General features: G+C 67.1%; 2 protein-coding genes across 2 annotated transcripts; one reads left to right on the top strand and one right to left on the bottom strand.

Moving 5' to 3' along the window:
* Positions 1–490: 490 nt before the first annotated feature.
* Positions 491–8,721, top strand: PDK2 (pyruvate dehydrogenase kinase 2). The gene is given in 14 exon segments (XM_059830323.1): positions 491–608; positions 2,270–2,411; positions 3,890–3,961; positions 4,273–4,327; positions 4,329–4,374; positions 4,377–4,457; positions 5,681–5,707; positions 5,710–5,769; positions 6,091–6,168; positions 6,278–6,354; positions 6,453–6,551; positions 6,679–6,786; positions 7,801–7,914; positions 8,008–8,721. Coding segments are annotated over 14 exon segments (1,218 nt in total). The 3' UTR covers positions 8,149–8,721.
* Positions 8,722–9,561: 840 nt separating this feature from the next.
* SAMD14 (sterile alpha motif domain containing 14) lies at positions 9,562–15,091 on the bottom strand. Its single transcript, XM_059830410.1, is given in 11 exon segments — positions 9,562–9,714; positions 10,372–10,527; positions 10,620–10,640; positions 10,642–10,734; positions 11,512–11,668; positions 11,747–11,822; positions 12,146–12,232; positions 12,344–12,385; positions 12,388–12,601; positions 12,760–12,917; positions 15,052–15,091. Coding segments are annotated over 11 exon segments (1,197 nt in total).
* Between the last annotated feature and the right edge of the window lie 460 nt (positions 15,092–15,551).

Here is a 15,551-nt window from a genome sequence, read left to right on the forward strand (position 1 = left end):
CCCCCGGGAAGGGCAGCGAGGGGTTAAGCGCGGGTGGGTGCGCTCCGGGCTAGAAGAGGTTACAGCGGGGAGGCGTGGCTAGAGGCGAGGGGGCGGGCCTAGCCGCCCACAGGGGTGGAGCTAAGGCGAGGGGCGGGCGTAGCGTGAGGCGGGGCGGGGCCTACCCGCCCACAGGGGTGGGGCTAAGGCGAGGGGCGGGCGTAGCGTGAGGCGGGGCGGGGCCTACCCGCCCACAGGGGTGGAGCTAAGGCGAGGGGCGGGCGTAGCGTGGGGCGGGGCGGGGCTAAGGCGAGGGGCGGGCGTAGCGTGAGGCGGGGCGGGGCCTACCCGCCCACAGGGGTGGAGCTAAGGCGAGGGGCGGGCGTAGCGTGAGGCGGGGCGGGGCCGGCGGCAGGGCGGTCGGTGATTGGCGGCGGGGCGGGTTGTTTGCGCGCGGCGCGGCGGTGGGCGGGGCGCGGGCCGGGGGCGCGGGGCCGGGGCGGGGGGCGCCATGCGGCTGCTGCGGTGCCTGGGGAAGCGGGCGGCGCTGGCCGGTGTCCCCACCTACGTCGAGCACTTCAGCAAGTTCTCGCCGTCGCCGCTCTCCATGAAGCAGTTCCTCGACTTCGGTAAATACCCCCCCCCGACCCCCCCCCCCCCACCGGGTGGGTACCCCCGGGGCCGTGGGAGCCGCCCCGGGAGGGAGACACCCCCCTTCTTCCCTCTGGAATACACCCGCGACGGGTAAATACCCCGTCAGCGGTAAATACCCGGTCTGGGGGCGATGCTGCGGGGAGGGACCACTGTGCACCCCCCACCCCCCCCCCCCCGGTAAATACACACCCACCCCCTCCCCGCCGGTAAATAAATACCCGGGGGGGGTGTGCTGTCCCCAAGGAGGGACGCGCTCCAGTGGGTGTCTGGGCCTGGGTAACTATAAACACCCCCCCAAACGGGTATTATTTGGGGGGTGTTCCCCAGTGTTCCCCGGCCCGGGTAAATATCTTTTCTCGCCCCCCCCCCCGGTGAATACCCGCTCCCGGGTAAATAACCGGGGCTGGGAACATGGTTTCCTGATATGCACCTGCTGGTGGGGGGGGGTGTGTGTGTGTCTGTCGTCTGTCTGTCTGTCGTGTCCCCCCCCGCCCCGAACCACCCACCACCCAGAGGGGGGTGTTACCCCCCGCAGGCAGGTAATGACCTGGGTAAATACCCCCCTGGGGAACGGCTGGGTGGATGTCCCCCCCCGTTGCCCCCCTGGGTAAACACCCCTGGGTAAATACCACCCCCCCGGGTAAATATCCCCCCCTGGGGTACCTCCTGCCCCTACCGGGTAAATAACCCGGTGCGTGAGACCCCCGGCTGGGTGTTATCTGGTGTCCCCCCCCAGCTGGGTAAATACCCGCCTGGCCCCCCCAGCACCCCCATGATGGGTGACACAGGTCCCCCCCCAAGCAAACACCCCGGGTAAATACCCCAGGGAGGTGGAGGCGTCCCCGCCCATTGCTGTCACCCGTCCCAGGCCCCCCGTCATCCGTGTCCCCCCCCCGGGGGTTTTAATGTCAGTGCTATATTTACCCGTGTCCCCTCCGCACTGTCCCAGGCTGAGGCTGGCGGCTGCGCCTTGGGGGTCCCCTGCCCCCCCCCCCAGTTCTGCCCCGTCCCACCAGCTGCGCCCTGGGGGTCCCCTGCCCACCCCCCCCAGTTCTGCCCCGTCCCACCAGCACTGGGACCCCCCCTCAAGTCGTCCTGGCATTTCAGCTCCGTCCCGGTGTCCCTTGTCCCCGGTGACGTGCCTCTCCAGGGGCTTGGGGGCAGCTTTGCCCCCCCCCCCCATTGCTGGACACCGGCTCCTGGTTGGGGACATCCGTGTCCCGGGGACGTTTCGGTGCGTCCCCGTGGCAGAGGCTCTCGGCACCCCGGTGCCACCGGGCTGAGGGTCTGGTTTGGGTGTCCCCAACTCTGATGGTGGCCCAGGTTCTTCTCCCCTCCGAATCGCCTTAGGGGTGCTTCCACCCCCAGTCTGGGCTGTACTGGGGCTATACTGGGCTATACTGGGCACCCAGCCTGCCCTCCCAGCGGACTGAGCCGTGCCCCCCCTCGACCCTCCCAGCCCCTCCAGGGTCCCCCTCCAGCCAAGAGCAGGGACCTGCTCCTGCCTCCTCTGCTCCAGTCCTCCCAGTAACCCCCCAGTCCCCACCAGCAGAGGAGCAGGAGCGAAGGCAGCCCTGGGGCTGGTGGGGGGGGTCAAGCCGGGGCTCAGCCCGTGTCCCCCCCCCCACCCCGCCAGGCTCCAGCAATGCCTGTGAGAAGACCTCCTTCGCCTTCCTGCGGCAGGAGCTGCCCGTCCGCCTCTCCAACATCATGAAGGAGATCAACCTGCTGCCGGACCGCGTCCTGCGCACCCCCTCCGTCCAGCTGGTGCAGAGCTGGTGAGATGGGGGGCCCGGGGGGGGGGGCCCAGTGCCGCCGGGGGTCCTGCCACCTCCGGGACCAGCCGGTCCCCACACAGCGTTGGGTGTGGAGGTGCCACCACCATCATCTGTATGGGTCGTGCTGCTACCGTGGGTCCTGCTGCCGGAGGTCCCACCGTTGTGGCTCATGGGGGTCACACCGCTGACAACCATGTGGGTCCTGCTGCCACCATGGGTCCTGCTGCCGGAGGTTCCACCCGCTGGCACCCGTGTGGGTCCTGCTGCCACCGTGGGTCCTGCTGCCGGAGGTCCCACCATTGTGGCTCGTGGGGGTCCCACCGCTGGCACCCGTGTGGGTCCTGCTGCCACCGTGGGTCCTGCTGCCACCATGGGTCCTGCTGCCACCGTGGGTCCTGCTGCCAGAGGTCCACCGTTGTGGCTCATGGGGGTCCCACCGCTGGCACCCATGTGGGTCCTGCTGCCACCACGGGTCCCACTGTCGTTGCTCATGGTGGTCTCACCACTGGCACTTGCACCGGTGCTGCTGCCACCATGGGTCCTGCTGCCTGGGGGTGCCACTGCTGCAGGTCCCACCGTTGTCACCCAGAGGGGTCCCACCACTGTCACCCACCTGGGTGCCACTGTGGGTCCCACCACTGTCACCTGCGCGGTTCCCATTGCCACCATGACTCCTGCCACCACCGTCACCTGGGGGGGGTCCTGCTGGTCCCACCACCACCGCGTGTCCCACCGCTGCCGGTGCCACCGACTGTCCTCCCCAGTAGATCCGGAGGGAGCTGCTGGCGGGGGGGGACAGGGATGGGTGCCTGGCAGAGCAGCACCCAGCTGGTGCCATGCCATGCCCTTGGGGTGACAAGGGCTGCCAGCCCTTTGGGGACACCCCCATGCCAGCAGAGTGTCCCCAACCATCGGGGGGTCACCGGTGCCACCTCCACGTCCCCTGGGCCCCCGAAAGGGCCGAGCCAGCCCCACTGGCCAGGGGGGTCTGTGTCCTCAGGGGCGGGAGGGGGGGTTCTGGGTGTCCCTTTAAGTGCCGTGTCCCCCTGCCAGCTCCGGCAGCGTGAACCTTCTCCCAGTGCCGCCACGTGACGAGTTGTTTGTGCAGCGTCCTCAGCTCGTGCCAGCACGGGCAGGCAGCAGGATCCGGCCGTGCCGCGGTCCCACAGCCCTCGTGCGCGCACCCCGGATTGCAGTGACCCTGGTGCCCCCCACCCCATCGGAGGGGTTGTGTCCCCAGGTGTCCCCAAGGGTCACCGTGCCAGCAGGGGGGTGGGACAAGCTTGGCCCCCCCACCAAGGACAGGGTGGTTTCATGGGGCAGAAGCTTTTGGGGGTAGGGGGGTGAGGGGGTGCTGAGCCCCTCTCCTGCGTGGGGCAGTGCCCCAGGGCACCCTGTGCCACCCTGGTGTGGGATCCCCGGGTGTCCCCTCTCTTTGGGGGCACTGGGGTGGGGGGGGTGACCGGCTCCTTCCCCAGGTACGTCCAGAGCCTGCTGGACATCATGGAGTTCCTCGACAGGGACCCCGAGGACCAGGCCACCCTGGGACAGTAAGTTGGGAGGTGACAGCGTGTCCGTGACACCCCTTGTCCCCAGTCGCGGGGTGTCACCTCCTCCCGTACTCGCATCGGTGAGAGGTGGCGTCACCGAGGGGCCCCGCCACCCTGCACCCTACATCGCACCCTGCACCCCTACATCGTCCCCAAACTGTCCCCACCCCACAGTGCCCTGAGCGTCCCGCTGCCACCAGACTCTGCTCCGGGTTTTCCCTGGTGCCACCAGCTCCTGGGGAAACCCGGCCTGGATCGGGGCTCTGCCCGGACTGGGTGCCCCCCCCCCCCAGCTCTGTCCCTGTCCCCAGGTTCACAGACGCCCTGGTCACCATCCGCAACCGGCACAACGACGTGGTGCCCACCCATGGCGCAGGGGGTCATCGAGTACAAGGAGGCCTACGGGGACGACCCGTCTCCAACCAGAACATCCAGTACTTCCTCGACCGCTTCTACCTGAGCCGCATCTCCATCCGCATGCTCATCAACCAGCACAGTGAGCGCCCCGGGGGTCCCCCCTGCCCTGGGTGGCCCCGGGGGTCCCCGACAGCCCCGGCCATCCCCGGGGGTCCCTGAGCACCAGGAGCATCCCCGAGGGTCCCCCCCTGCCCCGGGCATCCCGCTGCCCCAAGCGTCCCCGTCAGCCCCGAGCATCCCGCCCCTGCCCTGAGCATCCTGCCTGCCCTGGGTACCCCTCCCTGGCATGGGGGCCCCCCACACCCCCCAGAGGGTCCCCCCCCCGCGCCCCAGGGACCCTGCCCCGAGCGTGTGTGTCCCCCCCCCTGCGCCCCAGGGACCCTGCCCCGAGCGTGTGTGTCCCCCCCCCCCGCGCCCCAGGGACCCTGCCCCGAGCGTGTGTGTCCCCCCCCGCGCCCCAGGGACCCTGCCCCGAGCGTGTCCGTCCCCCCCCGTGCCCCAGGGACCCTGCCCCGAGCGTGTGTGTCCCCCCCCTGCGCCCCAGGGACCCTGCCCCGAGCGTGTGTGTCCCCCCCCTGCGCCCCAGGGACCCTGCCCCGAGCGTGTGTGTCCCCCCCCGCGCCCCAGGGACCCTGCCCCGAGCGTGTGGTGTCCCCCCCCGCGCCCCAGGGACCCTGCCCCAAGCGTGTGTGTCCCCCCCCCTGCGCCCCAGGGACCCTGCCCCGAGCGTGTGTGTCCCCCCCCCGCGCCCCAGGGACCCTGCCCCGAGCGTGTGTGTCCCCCCCCGCGCCCCAGGGACCCTGCCCCGAGCATGTCCGTCCCCCCCCGCGCCCCAGGGACCCTGCCCCGAGCATGTCCGTCCCCCCCCGCGCCCCAGGGACCCTGCCCCGAGCGTGTGTCCCCCCCTGCACCCCAGGGACCCTGTCCTGCACATGTGTGTCCCCCCCCGTGCCCCAGGGACCCTGCCCTGAGCGTGTCCCCCCAGCGCTGGCTGTCCCTTGGGCATCTCCCAACCCTGACTCACCCTGGGCACCCCCCCAGCCTCAGTGCCCCCCCCCCGTGCCCTGCCTGCTCCAGGCACCTCCCTGCCCTCAGTGCCCCCCCCTCCTGCCCCTGTGCACGTCCCTGTCCCCATATGTCCCCACCCAGCCCCATATATCCACTTCCCCCTCGCCCCTGGGAGGGGCGTTAAGCCCAGTCTTGGGCGCAGCCTGGGGTGGGGGGCCGTGGGGGTGGCCCTGGGGCCAGGGTGGGGTCCCCGCTGCTCACTGTGTGTCCCCCCCCAACCCGTCCCCTCCCCAGCACTGCTCTTCGACGGCAGCACCAACCCGCGCACCCCAAGCACATCGGGAGCATCGACCCCCACTGCGGCGTGGCCAACGTGGTGAGAGGTCTGTGGGACCGGGGGGGCTCCCGCCCTGATGGGGGGCATGAATCGGGGTGGGGGGGGGGGTGGTTGAAGGTCCCCCCCAATCTTTTCCCTGCCCTGGGATCTGCCTGGGTGGGAGCCATTTGTGTTATGAGTTTGGGTGGGCCTCAGCCAAGGTGTTCTCAGTTCCCTATGCTTTGGGGTTGCTCCAGAGGACCCCAAAAACTTCCTGGATCTGTAGGAATGGAAAATATTTTGGGGGGGGGGTGGAAAGGGGGCCCCAAAGCCTCCCCCCCCCCCACTCATGTCGGGGGCGCTGACACCCTCTGCCTCCCCCTCCCAGACGCCTACAACATGGCCAAGCTCCTGTGTGACAAGTACTACATGTCCTCGCCCGACCTGGAGATCGAGGAGGTGAACGGTGAGGCGGGCTGGGGGGGGGGGCGTTCCTGCAGCAGTGGATTCTCAGGTGGCTCGTTTGGGGTTGGGGAGGATGACAATGCTGACGGCCGCTCTCTTCCTCCCCGCAGCGAGCGACTCCCAGCAGCCCATCAGCATCGTCTACGTCCCCTCGCATCTCTACCACATGCTCTTCGAGCTCTTCAAGGTAACCCCAGCCCCCGTTGCGGGAGGGGGGGGGCGGTGGGAGCGAGAGGGAGGTTGGGGGGGGTTCCCCTAAACCGCAGCCGGCTCCGTGGCCCGCAGAACGCCATGCGAGCCACCGTGGAGAGCCACGAGAACAGCCCGCGGCTGCCGGCCATCAGGGTGATGGTGGCCCTGGGCCAGGAGGACCTCTCCATCAAGGTGCGTAAGGGACCACCCAGCTCCATCCTGGGGGGTCCCACCCCAAGCCCAGAATGGGGGATGCGTAGTCGGGGGGTGGGGGGGGGTGTCCGGGAGTGGGTTGTGACCCCCCCGCCGCGTCTCGCAGATGAGTGACCGGGGCATGGGCGTCCCCCTGCGGAAGATCGAGCGTCTCTTCAGCTACATGTACTCCACCGCTCCCACCCCACAGCTGGGCACCGGGGGGGCCCCCCTGGTAGGTGCCCCCCTGGTAGGTGCCATGGGGGCCCCCGGACGGCCCTGGGAGATGGGGGACGGGGTGGCGGGTCTTCGGCTGGGGGTGGCGTGGGGGACATTTGAGGGTGGCGTGGGGACGTTTCAGGGGGGCTAGAGTAGCGTGGGGGTGCTTTGGGGCTGGCGTGGGGAGGTTTGGGGGTGCCTGGGGTGGTGTGGGGAGGTTTGGGGGTGCCTGGGGTGGTGTGGGGAGGTTTGGGGCTTGGCAGGGAGACTTTTTGGGATGTTTTGGGATAGCTTGGGGACGTTTGGGGAGTGCCTGGGGTGGCGTGGGACATTTGGGGGGTGGCTGGAGTGGCATGGTAAGGTTTGGGCTTGGCATGGGGACTTTTGGGGACATTTGGGGGTGGCTTGGGGACATTTAAGGAATACCTGGGGTGGCTTGGGGACATTTTGGGGTGCCTGGGGGTGGCATGGGCATGCTTGGGAGTGGCATGGGAACATTTTGGGGTGCCTGGGGGTGGCATGGGGATGTTTGGAGGTGGCATGGGGACATTTTGGGGTGCCTGGGGGTGGCATGGGGACATTTTGGAGTGCCTGGGCGTGGTATGGGGATGTTTGGAGGTGGCATGGGGACATTTTGGGGTGCCTGGGGGTGGCATGGGGACATTTTGGAGTGCCTGGGCGTGGTATGGGGATGTTTGGAGGTGGCATGGGGACATTTTGGGGTGCCTGGGGGTGGCATGGGCATGCTTGAGAGTGGCATGGGAACATTTTGGGGTGCCTGGGGTGGCATGGGGATGTTTGGAGGTGGCATGGGGACATTTTGCGGTGCTTGGGAGTGGCGTGGAACGCTTCGAGGTAGCATGGAAACATTTGGTGGTCCTGGGGAAGGTTTCAGAGTGGCGAGGTGACGCGTGGACACTCGTGGGTGAACGTGGTGCTACTTGGGGTGGTGTGGGGAGGCTTGGGGTCCCCTGCGGGTGCCAAGCCCAGCACTGGGGACCCCCCCCACCCCATTTCCTCCCCTCCCCAGGCCGGCTTTGGCTACGGCTTGCCCATCTCCCGCCTCTACGCCAAGTACTTCCAGGGGGACCTGCAGCTCTTCTCCATGGAGGGCTTCGGCACCGACGCCGTCATCTACCTAAAGGTGGGTCTTTTCCCCCCGGGACGGGGGGTCCGTGGCCTCTGCGGGGGGGGGCGCAGGGCCCTCCCTAGCCCCCCCTCCCCGTGTCTCCCCCAGGCCCTGTCCACGGACTCGGTGGAGCGATTGCCGGTCTACAACAAGTCGGCGTGGCGGCACTACCAGGCCAGCCAGGAGGCGGGGGACTGGTGCGTCCCCAGCACCGAACCCAAGAACACCTCCACCTACCGCGTCCCCTAGGGCCCCCCCCGGGGCTCGCTGCCCCCCCAGACTGTCGATAGCCCCTGGGCTCCCCCCCCCGCGGGTGTCCCCCATCACCCTGGGGTGGTGGTTTATGCTGGCGTGGCGTTTTAGCATCCCGGTTTTGCCTCCCACCGCCGCGGCTCGGTTAGGGTTCACCAGGAAGCGTGTGAGATGTGGGGTGGGGGGTCCCGGTGGGGTGGGGGGTCCCAGTATCCCCCCGCCTTGGTGGCACTTAGGTATGTAGGTGGGGGTGGCGTTGGAGCAGCGTGGAGGGGGTAGAGCCCTTGTTGCCCCCCCACCACTACCTTGGCACCCACTCCAGGGGTTGCACCCCAGGAGTAGCAAGGGACTGGTCCTTTCCCAGTATGACCAGTAGCACTTCCCTGCCCCTCCAGCCCTGACAGGGTGGGGGGACCGGCCCTGAGACACTCCCCCCCAGCTTCCTGCACCGTCCCTGATATTGCACTACTGAGCTGTTCTCACCTGCGTGTGCCCCCCCACACCCCTCCTGGGGTGGTTCCCCACACATGCTCCGACCTGCTCGGGAACCTCCCCCTGCCCCCCGAGACATACCCCCCCCCCGCTGTCAGTAAATTGGATGTTGACTGAGCTCCTGGCGTGATGTTTTGGGGACCCAGGAACAACCCCCTGCTTTGCACACCCCCAAGCAGGTCACTGCCCCCCCGCCCCGTGCCTCAGTTTACCCACCCCGGGGCTTGGGAGGAGGCTGCTGTGTCGCACCCCCTGGGCGCAGTCACGGGGTGGCACTTGGGGACAGGGGTGGCACTTGGGGGGACAGGTCCTGGGCGGGTCCTGGGTGTCCCCCTTCTCTGGTTGCCCCCCAGCCTGGCACTGAGGTCCCCCACCCCATCTTGTCCCCCAGCCCCATCCCAGTCAGACTCACACTGGTCACACTGGTTTGCACTGGCCCTTGATACCCTTTTATTTCTGGGGTGTCCCCTGGGGCACCGTATTCGGGGCTGGCGGGGGGTGTCAGTGTTCACTCCCCGCACCCTGACTGGGGGGTGTGTGTGTGTGTCTGGGGGGTGGGGGTCAGGCCATGCACTGTCCTCGGCGGGTGCCGGGGGGGCCGGGCTGAGGGGGGTGGCTGTGACCCCCTCGGGGTGGGGTGGGGTGACGGGACAGGGCGTGGGGGGGTCCAGCGTGCCGTTTGCATCCAGAAAAGGGGCCCATGGTGAGGCCCGGACAATGCCCGTTGGGGTGCAGGGGTGCAGGCGGGGAGGGGGCGGCTGGAGGAGGGGGGGGGGCACATGCCACTCCATGCCCATCTCAGCCTGGCACCGCCATCCCTTGGCCGTGGCGACGTGTCCCGTGCCGGAGTTGGGTGCCCCCGGGGTGTCCCGGGGGCTGTGGGTGGGGAGGGGTGCAGGGGCGCTCCCAGCCCCCACCTTAGCTCCGCCGCTGCTCCTGGTCCCTCTTCTGCTTCTCCCGCTGCTTCTCCGCCTTCTCCTGGGCCTTGCGCTCCTTCTCCACCGCCAGGCTCAGCTCCTTCAGCTTCCGCTTCAGCACCGCGCGGTCCTGTGAGCTGCCCACGCCCAGCGCCTGCCGGCACAGCCGGGCACTGTGGCGGGGCCACGCAACCCACCCCATGGCCTTGGGGTGCCGGCACCTCCCCTGCCCTATGGACCAGCTCGTTGGGGTACATGGAGCCCCCCTGCACTGCCTGTCCTCAGGATCATCCTGCTGAGGTACCTACACCCCCTATGCACAAGACCCTTGGGATACCTAGAACCCCCTATCTGCCTCCTTGTCTATCGGGATACCTGGAACCTCCCCCCACCTCTGCCCTGTGGAGCAACCAATTACAAGAGATTTTGGGTACCCGTGATGAGCCTATTGGGGTACCTAGAACCGACCTGCATCTGCCCCATGGGGCAGCCTATTGGAGTACCTAGAGCCTGTTGTCTTGTGATGAGCCCATTGGGGTACCTAGAACCCACCCAGATCTCCTGCCCTGTGGAGCACACCTGTTGGGATACCTAGAGCCTGTTGTCCTGTGATGAGTCCTTTGGGATACCTAGAACCCTCCCAGAGTTGTCACATGGGAGCACCCTATTGGGGATACCTAGAACCCCACCCAGACCTCCTGCCCCATGGAGCACCCCCTTGGGGTACCTAGAACATCTTACCCTATAACTGAGCTGTTGGGGTACCTGGACCCTCCTGCACCCAGCAGAAGAGGCCCCCCCAGCCCCGTACCTTGAGCTTGGCGCCATCAAGGTGCAGGAGCCGTGGACCATCGATGCCGTGGGCCGAGAACTCCTCCACGTACTGCTCCAGGTTGAGGCTCTCCAGCCACTGTCCCACCTGCCGCACGTCCAGCCCGCGGCCCGCGCCGGGGGGCTCATCCAGGAACTGGGCACAGGGGGCCAGGTGTTAATGGGGGGGGGGTCCCCACGGCACTTGGAGGGGGGGGACCCCAACCTTGCGCCCCCACCGGGGCTCACCTCGTCCGAGGACTGTGAGAGGGGTGTGGTAGGGGTAGGAGCACTTGGTGGCGGTGGGGCCGGGCAGGCGCGGGCTGGCGCTGCGCGGTGGGGAGTCCTCGCTCAGCGTCGAGTCCTGGGGCAGCGGGAGGGGCGAGGGCAGGGCTGGCCCCACTGCCCCCAAAGCAGCCTGCTGCCCCCCAGCACCCTCCCCATAGCCATCTTCCCCATAGGCCTCTGACTCCCTATAGGACTACCAGACCCTGTGGGGCTTTCATCTCCCCTAAAAGCCATCTTGACCCTATGGGCTTTTGATCCCTCTCCCTATAGTTATCCAACCCTATGGGGCTTTGAACCCCCCTCATAGCTATCTTGACACTATAGAGCTTTGAATCCCTCCCCTATAGCTATCTTGACCCTATGGGGCTTTGTCCCCTGTCCCTATAGCTATCTTGACCCTATGGGGCTTTGGCTCCCTCCCCTATAGCTATCTTGACCCTATGGGGCTTTGGCTCCCTCCCCTATAGCTATCTTGACTCTACAGAGCTTTGACTCCCTCCCCTATAGCTATATTGACTCTATAGAGCTTTGATACCCTCCCCTATAGCTATCTTGACCCTATGGGGCTTTGATACCCTTCCCTATAGCTATCTTGACCCTATGGGGCTTTGTCCCCTGTTCCCTATAGCTATCTTGACCCTATGGGGCTTTGTCCCTGTCCCTATAGCTATCTTGACCCTATGGGGCTTTGTCCCCTGTCCCTATAGCTGGCTTTGACCTCTTCTATAGCTACCTAACTCATAGGAGCACCAACCTCCCTCTCTACAGCACCCTGGCCCTATAGGGCTCCCATAGCCTCCCCTATAGCCACCCACCCCACAGGGCCGGCAGCGCCCCGTTCCTGGGCACTGACCTGGGAGGCAGATTTGGCGGGGCTGAGCCCCTCGTGCCGGGGGGAGCCGGCGGGCGACGCGGAGCCGGGGGAGGCCGAGCCCCTCGCGCCGTCCGAGAACCAGGAGAAGGGCAGGAAGGGTGACCCCGAGGGGCGGCCGGGACCCTCCGCCGCCTCCCTGGGGACAGAGCCGCGTTAGGGCCCCGGGGCCGTCCCCATGCAGCCCCCCCTGCCCCGGGGAGGGGGGGTCACTCACCTGCTGCCCATGGACAGGCGGTTGCTGCCCTTCTCCTTCCGGCTCTTGCTGGAGGACGCCCGGCGCAGGGTCACCCTGGGTGGGAGGGAGCCGGCTTGGCGGGGAGCGGGGTGTCCTGATGGCCGTGCCCCCCTCCACAGCCCCTGGACCACCCTCCATCCCTCCTCAGAGACCCCTCCGTCACCTTCAGAGGATTCCCCTCCCTCTGCATCCCTCCCTCCGTGCATCCCTCCATCTTTCCAGCCCTCCAGGCACCTCCATCTATTCCTCCATCTTGCTATTGCCCCTCTCCATCTGTTTGTCCATCCCTCCCTGCATCCCTCCATCCCCTCCTTGACCCCCCCCCCATCACCCCGTATCCCCCCCTCTATCCCCCACCCCCAGGGCTGGGTCTCACCCCAAAATCCAAGAACTTCCTCCGTGTTTTCTTATCGAGCCCCACGGTGGGGCTGGCCGGCTCGGGGGGGCTCATGTCCCGGCTGTCGTCTGCGGGAGGAGAAGGACAGGGGTGTCACCCTCTGCACCCCACATGGGTGCCAGGGGGGGTGCCAGGGGCCCTGCGTGCCCCCCAGCCTGGGGGGGTCAGGGGGGGCTCACCTTCACTGTGCCGCTGGGGCCGGGCGTCGCGGCGGGCGAAGCCGGCGAGCTGTCGGAGCTGTGGCAGGACTTGGGCGAGGGGGTGCCCGCCAGCCCCTCCTGGGACGAGGCGTCGGTGAGGGGCCGGTAGCGGCTGAGGGGGGACGAGGGGGCCGGGGGGTCCCCCAGCACCCGCCGCACCGCCCCCCCGTCGAAGGAGAACTCGGCGTCGCGGGAGAAGGGCGAGGGGGCCGGGGGGCCACCGTCACCCTCGGCTCCCTGGGGGGGCACATGGCATGGGGAGGGGGCATCAAACCCCTGTACCCCCCGCCCGGGGTGCCCCCCGTCCCCTTTCCCCTCCCCAGCCATGGGGTCTCCCCAAACCCTTCCCGTGGGTCCCTGCTGCCCCCCACCCCTGCAGCCCCCCCGGGGCTCACCGCCGCCTCGGGCCCCTCGTCGCCCTCGGTGGAGCTGGCGCTGTCTCGCAGGCGGGAGCGGGAGGGCCGGTGGCGGCGGCCCTTGGCCAGGAGCCGGGCTCGGGCCTTCTGCAGGCTACTGTCCAGGCGCGGCGTCTCTGGAACCACAGCGGTAAAATCTGGGGGTGAAAGAGAGACCGGGGCAGAGAGAGAGAGAGACGGACAGACGGAGGGCGGGGGGGTGGGCAAAGGGATGAGGCGATGGATGGACAGGCAGGTAGGGAGAAGGAAGATGTGGGTGGAAGGGTGGATGGATGGAAGGATGGGTGGAAGGAAGGGTGGATGGATGGAAGGATGGGTGGAAGGAAGGATGGGTGGAAGGAAGGGTGGATGGATGGAAGGATGGGTGGGTGGAAGGATGGGTGGATGGAAGGATGGATGGAAGGATGGATGGAAGGGTGGAAAGATGGATGGGTGGGTGGATGGATGGAAGGGTGGAAGGATGGATGGGTGGATGGGAAGGATGTATGGAAGGATGGATGGGTGGATGGATGGAAGGGTGGAAGGATGGATGGAAGGATGGATGGGTGGGTGGAAGAATGGATGGAAGGATGGATGGGTGGGTGGAAGAATGGAAGGAAGGATGGATGGGTGGATGGAAGGAAGGGTGGAAGAAAGGATGGAAGGGGGGATGGGAAGGATGGATGGGTGGATGGAAGGATGGATGGACAGAAGGATGGAAGGGTAGAAAGATGGATGGAAGGGTGGATGGGAAGGGTGGATGGATGGAAGGATGGATGGATGGAAGGGTGGAAAGATGGATGGGTGGATGGATGGGGACAGGGAGAAGGAGACAGACAAATGGAGAGGTAGGGACAAGGAGATATGAGGGAGGGATGGTTGGAAGGATAGATGGACAGGTAGGGAGGGAAGATGTGGATGGATGGATGGACAGATAGGTACAGAAAAGGAGACGGTGAACAGACAGATGGGTAGGGACAAGGAAGTGGAGATGGAGGGAAGGATGGGTGGATGGAAGGATGGATGGATGGGAACCGGGAAAAGGAGATGGATGGACAAATGGAGAGGTAGGGACAAGGAGACACAAGGGAGGGATGGAGGAGGGAGGGATGGATGGGTGGAGAGGTAGGGACAGGGAAGATGGGGAGAGATGGACGGACAGACAGGCAAGGGAAAGGAGACAAGGTGGATGGCCAGATGGCCGGGCAGGGACAGGGAGAAGGGGGTGGGAGAGCATTGGAGGGAGAGGTGGACAGTCAGGAGAAGGCCAGCCGGTGGAGAGGAGACAGAGGGACAACAGGGCACAGGGACGGGGTAGGAGAGTCAAAGGACGGGTGGGGGATCCCCGTGGAGACAGGAGAGGGGGACAGGGAGAGGAGAGTGTTGGGACGTGGATGGATGGGGCACCCCGGTGGGGTGGGACAGGGGACAGAGGGACAGAGAGAAATGTTCAAAGAGATGCCTGGCAGGGGGGAGAGGAGCAGTGGGGTGTCCCTGAGGACAGAGCGTCCCCGTCACCCGGGCGGGAGAAAGCTTTGCCCAGGCTCTGACCGGGATCACCCCGATGTCCCTGCCCTGCTGCGGCCTCCTGCACCCCCAACCCCAGGCCAAGGAGTGGCTCTGGGCCATGTCCCCTGCTGTGTCCCCATGTCCATGTCACCCTGTGCCCATACCTGTGTGCCCTGTACATGTCCCCGTGTCCCCTTGCCCCATGCATGTCCCCATGCCCGTACCCATGTGCCCTATACGTGTCCCCCTGCCCCATGCATGTCCCCATGCCCATACCCATGTGCCCTATACGTGTCCCCCTGCCCCATGCATGTCCCCATGCCCATACCCATGTGCCCTATACGTGTCCCCCTGCCCATGCATGTCCCCATGCCCATACCCATGTGCCCTATACGTGTCCCCCTGCCCCATGCATGTCCCCATGCCCATACCCATGTGCCCTATACGTGTCCCCCTGCCCCATGCATGTCCCCATACCCATACCTGTGTGCCCTACACGTGTCCCCATGTTCCCCTGTCCCATGCATGTCCCCATGCCCATACCTGTATATCTGTGCCCCATGCATGTCCCCATGCCACCCTGTCCCTTGCCCCACATGTTCCTTCTGCAGGTGGCCACATGCCCCATGCCTGTCCCTGTGTCCCCAAGTACATGTTGTCCCCAAGCCCAGCTTCTGGGGTCCCCCCCACCACTGGCAGGCAGGAGGACACTGAGGGCAGGTGGGGACCCGGGGGGCAGCACCCACGGGTGGCTCTGCACCCCACGGGCCCCCGGGGACTCACCAAAAACCTCGTCTGTGTCCTGTAGTTTGGAGACCGACATGGTGGGACAGAGCTGGGGACAGAGGGGACAGTCAGGGAGGGGGGACCCCGTGCTGGGGAGGGGTGTGAGGGGGAGCGCGGGTGGGGGAACCCAGACCCCAACGCACCCAAAGCCTCTGCAAGTGGGGATGGGAAGGGTGTGTCCCACCCCACCCTCCCAGTGTCCCCAGTGTCCCCGTGCCCTCAGCCTCGCAGCACTGGGGGCCCCCAGGGACTTAGGGGGGAGCAGGACACAGCGCACATCTCCCCCACTTGGGGGGGGGGCAGCCCCCCCGGGGGTATGTGGGGGCGGTGGGGTAAGAGCAGGCTGGGGGGTGGGTACTGGGGACACTGCTGGGCAGCCAGGAAGGGGTTAAATCCCCCCCCCGTGTTCGGGGGTCTCGGGGTGGGGGGGACAGCATCATGGGGTGCTGGCGGGGTAAGGGGGGGCAGATCCGAGCCCAGCTCCCCCCCCCAGCCCC

The sequence above is a fragment of the Gavia stellata genome, chromosome 28 (genome assembly GCF_030936135.1).
Source record: "Gavia stellata isolate bGavSte3 chromosome 28, bGavSte3.hap2, whole genome shotgun sequence".
NCBI classification, from domain to species: domain Eukaryota; kingdom Metazoa; phylum Chordata; class Aves; order Gaviiformes; family Gaviidae; genus Gavia; species Gavia stellata.